Genomic DNA, 12051 nt, shown 5'->3' on the forward strand with positions numbered 1-12051 from the left:
AATTAATTAGAATAATTAAATAATTAAAATTAAAATTTAATAAAATGCTAAGAGATAAATAAAAATTTAATAAGTTATTAAATAAGTAGTTAAACAATCAAATAAAGTACTGGACCTTGACTTATTTGGCGTTGGGGCTGGAATTTAAATTTCACACAAAAACTGAGAAATAGCTCAACCGCTCTCCTTTTGAATTTAAGCTCTGAATATAATGTACTATTCTGCTTCTACTGTCTCTCAGTATGATTGTATATTACCTCTATCTGATCTCCCTCATCCTTCAGAAAGAAATGCTGTTAATTTTATTCAGTTTAGCAATAAAATCGTAGATGATTCGCCTGTAACTTGCTATACTGATGGCAGCAAAATTGATGGCAAGGTTGGTCTCGCATTTGTTGTCTTCAAAAATGGTCTTGAATTTGAGCACTTTCAATTTAGAATCAGAGATGAATGTACCGTTTTCATAGCTGAACTTTTGTGCTTAAACTTCGCCGTCAAATGGGTTTCTAAACAAAACAGTGCTGTTTCAGACTATCTCATTTGTACTGATTCCCTTTCATCCTTGGAGATCTTAAAATGTATTTCTTCTTCTAATGATATCGTTATCGAGATTCAAAAAGAACTGAAAAATCTAAAGGATAAAAATATTTCGGTTTCATTTTCATTTATTCGTCGTCATACAGGTGTTGTTGGGAACGAACGAGCCGATTTCCTTGCTAAGACTGCGACTAAGCGGGAAATTGACACTTTTGTCAATATCCCTAATTCCTTCTATAAGAAGGTCATGTATGAAAGCATTGTGGAGTCGTGGAATCACGAATTCATTAATTCAAATAAAGGGAGTTTAACTAGAAGATTTTCCCCTTCTATTAAAATGAGATTGTCGTGTCATCATTTCTTCACAAATTATAAATTAACCCAGTTTCTTACTGGACATGGGAATTTTAAAAGTTATTTGAACAGATTTAAGTTGAGTCCTGAGTCTGTCTGTGACTGTGTCCTCGGCGGCGAGGAGAATGTAGAACATGTGCTTCTTCTATGTCCTAAATATGAGAACGAAAGAAAAGTCTTGAAACTGGGACTGAAAAATTTTAATATTAACTGGCCTCCAGAGTTTTACCAATTTATTTCCGAGAGAAGTGCTTTTAACACTTTTTGTCAATTCATTGTAAAACTGTGTAATCATCCTTAATTTTATTTCAATTTTCTCTTCTGTTTAGTTTGTATTGTGTTTCTTACTTACTTCTGTAAGCCCCATGTGATACTATGGGGTACATGGGGAACTTGTTGTGTTTCTTTTAATAATAATAATAATAATAATATATATATATATATATATATGTAATGTACTACTTCAAGGGATGACAGGAATAAAGACCATTCCTTTTTTCAGCACATCAATGAAAAACGTTAAAATGCTTAAAGTGTCCCTAATGAGACTAGAGAGAATGCCATAAACAGCAACAGAATATAGAGGACATTTTAACGGATGATGTGCAAATACAAAAACAAAAAGACAAGTGTCGAGCATTTTGAGAAGAGTCAAACATTCCATCTGACAATGATCTTCTGTCAATTTGATTCTAACTATCAAGCAGAATGTGATAAGGGAACAAATTTTCCCCAAATCTCAGGGTTAGCTGATTAAAAAGCAACAAATGACAGTTTTCATCCTCGTCTTTGGTTACATCTTCCCGAAAAGTTTGCACGTCTCTTTTCCGCAAGAAGACATTCACGTTGGAACGAAAAATGTACCCGCTGTCATAAATTCATTGCGCTTTCAGGAAAATGAGCCTTTAACATGAGGCTGGAGGCTTTTCTTTCCTTATAAGTCTCGACCTCCGTCTAAGGGTTTATTTTCCAAGGAAAGGGAGGCATGCATTCAGAAGTTACAATCGGTTTTTAATATATTTTATTATTGAAAATAAAATTTTCGAGATCAAACTTCTGCTGAATTTGTTGTTCAGTTATATAAAAGAAGTACCGGAGTTTTCTTATTTAGGGCTCCGGCACAATTTAAGCTCTACAGTGCTATACAACGTATGGAATAGGCTTGTTATGGAAAAATTGGGGTAAACCATATAATTAAAGAGTTGTATCAAATGAGAGACAGAGACTTTTGCAAGTCTTGGACTTGAATGATGAATGATATATTAAGAAATACCTTTTGAGCATCAATTTCTTAGGCTTATTATGAATCCCTTTTCTGTTTTATTCAATTAAAATCTCTTTGTATAAATATTCTGTTCCATTGTATTAAATATCTGTATTTGTTGCTTTTTATTGTTTAAGGTGTTACTTTATTTAAATTCACATCCTCTGTAATAATTATAATTTCACAGCAGATTTTAGTTGTTTCGGCTTTTAATTATATTTCTTTGAAATAAATAGTTTTTTTAGTTGTCTTCAAATTTTTCTCAGTGGCCAGTGGTTACACTTTGAATCATTAAAAATTAGACTTATGTATTTTCTTTTTTATTCTTTTTTGTGCTTGAATTATGGACTATGTATGTTTTTTTTTTTTTTTTTTTTTTTTTGCATTTCTATAATTATCTTGTTCTTTTTATTTTAAATGTACTTAGTTTGAAACTGCCTGCTTATAGAATGTTAAAGATTTCATTTTAAATTTCTTTTTAACTTGTAACAGATTTAAAGAGATAAAAGTTTAGACCTTCACGTTGACGAGTCAGCTCTTTTTTAATTGTAAGTTTGACTACTTAGAAGTTTCATAATTCATATGAATAACGTTTTCGAAAGTAGTGTGCAGTTTTTCTAGCTTTTCTTTCGGTATACTAGACAGTGTGTAGCTTTTCTAGCTTTTCTTTCAGTATGCTTTCTATGGTTTTTGTAATTTTGCATTTTTACAATTTAATTTAAGTTGTTTTAAATTTATTATTATTTTCTGTGTTTGTAATTCATAGAGGAGTGACATTTAACGATAGTTCTTTGGCATTATAAGACTGTTAAAAATAATTCTGCAAACAAGAAAATTAATTTACAATAGTTTGAGTCCTATTAATGTCGAAAGGAAAGAAACATGTTTGGCACACATTAATCGTCCTTCTTTAATGTTTTAAATACTGCCCCTTTAAAAACTTTCTTTGAAACATAGTGATTAATAGTTTATTAGTATTATCTGTATTTTTTTATCATTCTTTAATTTAATTCTTTATGCCACTTCTTACATTTTTTCTCGCTTTCATAACAAAGTCTGGTTTACATCTCTGGCTTAAAAAAATTTCCGTTCTAGTTTACAGGCACAGTTTTTGGACCTAAACATTTTTACTCAGATAGGATAATTTATTGAAAAATATATATAGAGAGAGAGAGAAAGAGAGAGAGAGCTTAATAATTGACATTAATAAAACAAATCTTATGAAGAATATGAGTAATAAAATTTCTTATTTAATACTTTCTTTACTTCAAGAATGTTTCATCATAATCAATTATGTTATTTCGTTGCTATATCTCTTATTCTCCTTAGAATCACCATGACACTGCAGAGATTTATACTTTTTTATAGCATTTTATGTAAACTCTAACATAATTTTTGCATTCTGAATCAACTTATACTGTAGACTATCAAAGCTTCCAAAATAATGAAAGATCATCTTAATATTTTAGTATACCTTTTCATTTGCATATGTAAAGAAAATGATTTAACTTAGTTTAAGATATTATAGTTATTTAAGTAAAATGGTTGATTTGAAGCTCGGATTTTTATATTAATATAAATTTTATATTAATTTAACAGGTATGTAACTTCAAAGAAGAATTTCAGTATAATAGAGAAAATGATAATTTCAGACATAATCATAAATGTTTTGAGGTAGCTGAGCAACTTCAAGCAACTGAAGCTTATTTTAAAAAATTAGTACAAGAACTTGCTAAAAGCAAAGAAACAGTTTTGGATATCAAAATAGCTGTTTGGTACGATTATTTTAAAAAGTAAGTTTCTTGTCAAAATTATTTAATTTATCAAATATAAATTTTTAGCACATTATTTTTTTTCTAAAATTAATTTTAAGGTTTATTTATAAAGAAAAATGACCATTTAAACAAAATAAAACTCATATCTTAATTTATTAACTAATACTGAAGAAAAATTTGAAGTTTTATTCAGAGTGTAAATTTTAATTCAATAAATAATTTTTCATTAAGCCATATATGTTGATCGTAGGTTAGTTAAAGAATGTAAATGCTTTTTCAGCTCCCAACTTTTCCAATCAGTGATACAAAGGAAGTCTTAAATATTATAAATGCCTGATCAAATGCAGTTTTTTTCTGCATCATGATACTCCAGAAATTGGATTAAGTCTTATGGATGATACATGCTACTTATCAGCACCTACCTAAATTCAGGGGTATAAAATCCTTCAACGCAGGGATTTTAGTTTGCGTGTCTGGAAGAATGTTATGCATTTAGGCCAAAATATTAGCACCCTTCAGTGTTGTGTACTTCAGTGGTTGCAGAATAATCGTAAATTCAAGCAATGGCAACCAGTGGCGATAGGAGGATGAATGCTGATGGATCGTCAGATTAGAAGAATGACATATAATGATCCTTACACTTTCTGTAAATGAATTTGGATGTCATATACTATGCTCTGCACAGCCGTACCTTTGGGCCAAGGTGCGAATCCCGGAGAAGGACTGATGTTTGTAAATGTATAGTAGCTGTATAGGCACTCAAAATACATGGCGAGCCAAAAATCCTTTCAAGAGATTGTTAGTTGAGGGAAAGGTGTGGGAGATTCCCGGACTGCCTCCGGAGTGTTCTTCCTGAAAATTGCAGTGCCGGCTTGATTAGCTCGATTCAGGAATACCTCAATCACAGGGGTGCTGGCCTAGCTTCTGCTTGTGCCTCTCATATGCTAAGCTTAGAAAGTGCAACAGTGTTTATTCGAGCTACCAGAGGATACTTACATGGTATTAGCTACAAGCCAGATAGAATACCAGTGACACTTGTTCTATTGACTCCAAGCTACCATTCCACAAGCCTTTGGTGGAGAATAATGCTTTAACGGTTTAACAGAGGCTGCAATCCAAAACAGTAATGGTCAGAGACTGGTTTGAGGTCATGTGGCTAAAGCCATTTGTTGTCAGAGAATGTCTTCAAAAGAGAACATCAAATTATCCTTTCTCCTGGAATAATGGAGTAGAACCATATAATCTTGAGTAGATGGAACTCTGTAAGTCTTCTTTTCTGGTACACTGGCAGTTCAACATTATATTGATTTAGTCTTGCGGGCAGTGGTGTCGTCGTTATTCCTACAAAATATCCCAGAAGCTGTTTTTTAGTTTGAACTATGCTAGGCTGCATATTGTTCATGTTCCTCTGAATAGCTTGCATAACCTGAACAGGATACCTTACCATGTTGCATCTCTGGATTTGTCTCGTATTGTGTAGATCTGAGTTACTTAACCACTGCAAAAGAACCAGCTACCAGTATTTAATCTTTTAAACTCACAATGTGACAAAGCATTCCTCAGGGAATAAATAATTAAAGACCTCATTCATAGTATGGCAGAGTATATAAGTTCACGTATTTCTGTGCTTCGTAATTATATTCCATGTTGAATAAATCTAGGTGATTTAACTATTTTGTTTATAATTTTTTATCATTTGCAATGAATATTTGCATATGATATGTGTATTCATCTTATTAATTTTGAATTTCTGTGACCTTGCTTCCTCAAAGTTGCAGTTTTCAGTGTTGAGTAATAAAGATACGTAGTATACTTTGTTTCCATTTAAAGAATTCCACATCATCTATTGAGCTGTAGCCAGCATTTTTATTTGAAATTTGGGTAAAATATTACTGCTTATGAAGAGAAACTCATATTAAAATGTGTATTGAGAAACGTAGCCTTTTCTTTTTCCTTTTTCGTGCCATTTAAATGAACTGGCAAGATACTTCATCTAAAGACAAACACATATCAGATCCCTTTCTCAAGTATAGTACCTATTTTTTGAAATGAAGATGAATCTATAATTGCTTTTTGCTGAGTTTTAAAACTGGCATATTTTTGTCTGTAAGCTTATCTCTCCATTCTTATTGTTTATTATTATGCAATAAAATTATTGGGAATTTGGATCATCTGTATAACTTTGAAGATTTCGTGTTTTCAGATATGCTGCCATTCCACACGGTTTATAGTCTTTCCCTTTTTAATTATAATGACACATTTATCATAATAGATTTGTAGTTTCATTAGGATTTTTCAGTCTCAGGAAACTGAAGAAATCTGCAATGCCCTCCGTGGGATTCGAACTCCGAACCTTCTGAATAAGCTTCGAGCATGCATCCAATTATACCTTGAAAACATGAAGAAAAGAAGGAAGAAACTACCTTATATACTCCCCTTTTTAAAGGGCGACTAGGGATGAGGGGGCTCAGTCGGCATATTCTTGTGGTGGCGAATTATAGTCCACCACCATTTAGCCACTTGTAGAGTTGTTAGAATTTTTTTGGTGTTAAGAAACTTAGAAATATACGATGACTTTTTCAGGATTTGAACTTCGGACCTCCCAATATGTGTCGAGCGTTCCTGCAGTTACACCATGAAGACATACAGGACGGACAGAGAAAATAGATTAACAAACTTAGTAATAAACACTCGTTACAAACACTGTACAGTGCACTTACTGAAAGATGCTTCTAATTCCTAAAAAATACTGTATACTAACAAAAAACAGTATAATGTATAGCAATGGTCTCAAATTCATATTACATGTGGGCTGACTGGCCAGATCTTTTTTTTTGGGGGAAGGGGGTCACACATACACACAAGAAAAATTATTTTAAATACATTTTAAATTTTCCTTACCAAATGTTAATCAAAACATACATAAAAAATAATAATATGAAAAGGAAAAAAATTGAAACCTGTAAGTTATTTTTATTATTTATACTTACCATATCAAATTTCCTGTTCAAATATATTGACAGCTAAACAGATTACATTGACATTTCTTTCAAATAACTTTAAAATGTTTAATTTATCATTCAATAATTTACTTTAATTTAAATTAAAAATTAACAAATTCTGAAAACTTAAAATTTTGCAACTGGGACAAAACTTAAAAACAAACAATAACAATTTAGTCTCTTTATCCTTATTTACTAAATTTTTCTTTGATGCATAAATAAAAATACGTATGTTTGTATAGAAATAATTATAGACTTACTTTAGCTTCACACTCGATAACACTTTGTTTCTGATAATGTTTATAGCCTTATAATGTTTATAGAAATTACCGTCGTCATGGATTATAGGTACTAATTGATCAAACGGGTTCTTTTCTCATTAATTTTCAACTGTGAAAAAAGGGCTGTTTACGTATAAATGTATTTTAAAATAAAGTGATTATTCTTAGTGTAAAAATTTGTAACTGGGCTCATTTATTTTTTTTGGATAGTATGAATAAAAGTTAATGAAATCTGTATCTTCAAATCTTTGAGTAAGATTTATAGCGCATTGTAAATTAATTTGCTCTGGTGCGTTATTCAAGTTCGTCTTTTAATGGAAGGAAAATAATATGAATCCAGACTTCAGATAACTAAAATCTTGAAATCTGCATGCAACCTTACCGGCTACCTGTTTGAGACTACTGATCTGTAGCATTAGAAATGTTCATTAATTTAATTAATAAAAGATATTTCTAATATAATGTATTATGCATTGTGTTGGGAAAATGTGAAAGACAAGTCAATACTTACCGAGGAAATGGGCTCAATTTATAAAAATATGCATAATTGTTAATCCTAAGCATGCACTTCCAGCTGCAGAATTTCTTTAAATAAGGTGGAGAATTTTGCAATAAGTTCCAGCTTTATGAATAGAATTGTTTTGAATATAAAAAAGTAACGTTTGATATGATTTACTGCTGTTTTATCTAGTGTGAAATCATTTTAATCATCAAGTGAGTGACTTTTCTTTAGCAGTTGATCCATAAAGTTTAAGGAAAATTTTTGATGAATATTTATTTTTATTTGAAGATATGTACTGAAAAATGGTCTAAGCCAGTAAATAGATTTTTAATATTTTTATGAATTATATGATATCATTTATTCAAGTAATTTACATCAAAATTACCAAAGCATAGTTTATTAAAGCTTTACTGTATTTTTAACCTTGTAGAATGTAAGAAAATTTTGTCTTCTTTTTTATTGTATTATATAAGGACTATATAAAAAGGGAAATTCTGCATTTTTAGAACTGTTTCTCATGCCAAGTGTAGAAACTGTTCATATAAAATTCTGTATTTTATTTAGAGAAACTCTGTGAACAGAAATACTTACATAGAATCAATAGCTGAGGAAATAAGGTTAGGTTACTTGTGTATGGCAAAATATACCAGTGTTACCTTGGAGAGAGAGAGTTGAGTAGAGACTTGCTTAAGACTTTCAAAGGGAATCGTCTTGTGTTCATGTTACAGATGAGGAAAAACATGAAAACCAACTATGTAGCCACTCTGTTTACCTGGGATCGAACCAGGCCTAATTTTTAGTGTTTAGGGCCAAAACGAAAGCTTATAGCTATTTTTCATGAATATCCTATGTGCTTATGGTCTATAATTTAATGATTAAGGTAATTTGATTCAGTTTTTTATATTTGTCACAATGCAAAATTTCAGAGAATTTATACATGAATTAAGTTAAATTTCATTTATATGATCATTATAAATGTTTTATATATTAATTGCTTAACACTTTCAGATGGATTATAGAGACTAATGTTTTATGTATTAATGCCATATTATCAATTACTCAATGAACAAGAAACAGGAAAACAAATCAAAATGGTCTGCCATTTTCTGCACCATATTAATAGCAAATTTTAAATCTCCATAGTGAAGTAAATATTTCTGAGATTAGCAAATGCGTAGGCCATATATATGTTCCAGCCTCCAGGGAAGTTTAATGTACAGATCTTTCAAACTTCCTTATACATTCTTGATTATTGTTTATTTAAAATGATTTAAAGTTTCAAAGCTTACTTAAGATGAATTTGGTCTGATTAATAATTATATGATATTAATCAGCCAATTTATTTAAGTATTGTTCTTGTAAATATTGAAAGTGTCAAAGTACTTTTTCCCTCTTACAGAAGCCAAATCCGTAATTTTTCTCGTTTATTAATAATTGTTAATTTATAATTTTTTTCTAAAGGTTTAAAATAGAAGTTTATAATCTTGAAGTTGCAGTTTCAAAACTGATGTTGAATGCTTTTGAAAATTTGAATACTATTGAAGAAGGCATTCAGATTTTGGAATTGTTCAAAAATTATTTTGAAAAAGAGGTAATTATTAAATAAATATTTTGGTTTGCTATTTATCTTTTAGTTCTGTATTTTATACTAAAGTACATGTTTATTTGTCTTCCGATATACGATGTCTCGTAATTAATTATGCTTTGTATATCTGATGAAATTTTTATGAAATACCTTGATACTGAAAAAATTGCAATATTTAATATTTATTTATTTCAACAATTATAATAAGTACAATTATTTCAGGTTATAAAGCGAGATTTACAAAGATGCATAGAGACATTATATGATATATTTTTTAAAGAAGCAAATATTGTAAAGCAAAAACTTGTTGAAATTAAAGCAGTAGAACTCCCATTGCTTCCAATGTATGGGGGTACTGCATTTCATGTTTCTATTTTACCTTCACGTATGAAGCAAGTGTATAAAGTAAGTTGTCTTTAACAAATCATTGCCTTTAAAATGTTATTTGTGCACATGTGAATTACTATTAAAAGGGAAATCAAGTGAAAATCAGATAAAAGTGTTTGTTTCAGATTTTGTAACAGAACAAAATAATTGCGATTCGTTAAGTTTTGAAAATCAAACAGTTATTTCATTTCCTATTTTTAATTACTGTTCATATAAGTTAATTGTGCCCAAATATTTCTTTATCCTTTTTTTTTATCTAACTAAATGTAATTTTATTATTTTGTAGTAACCTAGAAACAATTTTTTCCTCTTTGGTTTGCTATTTAATTACTTAATGAGCTAACGATTTGCATTAAAAATGATTCTTTAACCAGTCTTTCATATTCCACCCAGAGATTGCAAAACACAAAATTGGGGGTGGGGAGAATAATCTGTTTTGTAATACATTAGCATCAATTAAAAATAAACTTTGTAGTAATTTTTTTTATTTAGTACTGATATTACATATTTAACTGCACTTTTTGGAGGTTTTATATATATATATAAAATAGACCTTCATTTTGAAAAAGTAATTATAAAAATTGAGGCATATCATTTCTTAAAATACACTGCCCTCCAAAAGTTAAGGAAGAGCATATTTTTTAAAGCTCATCATTACAAAAATGCCAGTAACGTTTAAATTAACAATTTATATGCATAAAAATAACAAAGTTTAAGAAAATATATTCAAAAACAAAGATAGCACTTTTATTTTATTGAAATAAACACTTATGTAAGAGTTGGTGAAAATATGCAAAAATCGTAAGTTTTGTTCACGAGTGTTGATATTTAATTGTTATTAACAATTTCGTTGACATCCAGAAGAGTCTATCAATGTCCAGGAGAAGTCGTTTTCCATATTTGTTGAGGTAGCGGGCGATCGGATGGATAGAAATGGGGATGTCACAAGCTCATGCTTCTAGATGTTTCAGTGTCTCTCGCAGTGTAGTCTAGCGACTAGGAATCTATTAGGAATCAGTTTGAATCCGAGGATTCTGTGTCTAGAAGACATGTTCCAAGCAGACCAAGAGTTACAACACCTGCGGAAGATCGTTATTTAGCTCTTTTGGACCGTAGGAAGAGAGGGATTACTGTGCTTGAGCTCATGGCAGGTCATTTAGTGGTCACAGGAACAAGAATCTCAGCTACTGCAGTGCGCAGACGCGTGCACAATACAGGCCTGTATGTTAGACGACCAGTTATTTGTGCCCCCTTGCCCGTTTATGTTGGGCAGGAGAATACGTCTCCTGGACCACTCAGCAATGGGCTTCTGTTCTGTTACCGAAGAGTCCAACTTCACATGGAAGAGCAATTCAGGTCGTCAGCTGATCTGGAGGGAACAACGCACCAGATACAAACAATCCCACATTGTGAAAGGACACAGTTACATAGGTGGTGAAATAATGGTTTGAGCTGGGAATGTATACATCTGCCGCCAATGTATTGCAGCTAGGGGTGAACACATTCCTTATTAGAACCCATTTTTGTAATGTTACCATCACATTTTTCCTCGAACAACTGTGATATGCTGTTTCTCCAAGACTAGATTTCTCTGCCAGGAGTGCACATATTTGGTGTAATTCATGTTTGTGTTGGTCTTAAGAAGCATTCTATGTCACATTCATTAAAGAACTGTTTAATGAACATGTCTGCTAAATTTCTTGTTTCTGTGTTGCTTCAATCTGAAATTAGACAACAGAAACATTTTGTTCTTTAACGTTTGGAGGGCAGTGTAGTATTTTAGATGTACTGGATATGACTACATATTAAGTATGTTTTTTCTCTTGATTCACTGAGCATATATCAGAAAAAATAACTTTCTTGCATAAGCATTATGAACATAAATAGAAAAATAAAGTTCATACATTTTGAATAGCTACAGGAAATAGTGCATGAGAAGCAAGAAAAATGGAAAAAGTTAAAAGATTAAGAGAAATTTGAATTAAATGGAGGATATTATATTTCAGAAGGGATGGGGAATTAGATTTCTTCTATTTCAACCATATATGATAATCCTGTACGCATCATAAAATAAGGGTGTCTGCCGAAAACATTGCAGTAAAAAACATTGCGGACAAAAACGTTCGGGCGAAAACGTCGTGTTGCAAAATATCGTGGGAAAAAAAGAAGTGATATTTTATATTGTATTGTGCCTTGAAAACTATAAAAAGAAGATATGTTGTACCTTGTAAACTATGAAAAAAAAGAAAACTTATCCTAATTTATATGAAAGAAGCTATATTTTCTATTGTACCTTGTAAAATATGAAAAAAGTATAATCCTAATTTATAGCAAATTTTTGATATAGTATTAAATAATATATTC

The 12051-nt window shown here is 30.8% G+C and overlaps 1 protein-coding gene across 1 annotated transcript in view; it reads left to right on the forward strand.

The window, feature by feature from the left end:
• Positions 1 to 12051, forward strand: part of LOC118187326 (dynein axonemal heavy chain 2-like) — a 280776-nt gene that overhangs the window by 117060 nt on the left and 151665 nt on the right. The window contains exons 9-11 of the mRNA XM_085822256.1: positions 3755 to 3948; positions 9177 to 9306; positions 9523 to 9705. Of these exons, the coding sequence (XP_085678382.1) occupies positions 3755 to 3948; positions 9177 to 9306; positions 9523 to 9705 (507 nt within the window). The remainder of the gene's footprint in view (positions 1 to 3754; positions 3949 to 9176; positions 9307 to 9522; positions 9706 to 12051) is intronic.

The sequence above is a fragment of the Stegodyphus dumicola genome, chromosome 8, assembly GCF_044657685.1.
Source record: "Stegodyphus dumicola isolate Sdum_Otavi_A_Nest chromosome 8, ASM4465768v1".
Classification (NCBI taxonomy): domain Eukaryota; kingdom Metazoa; phylum Arthropoda; class Arachnida; order Araneae; family Eresidae; genus Stegodyphus; species Stegodyphus dumicola.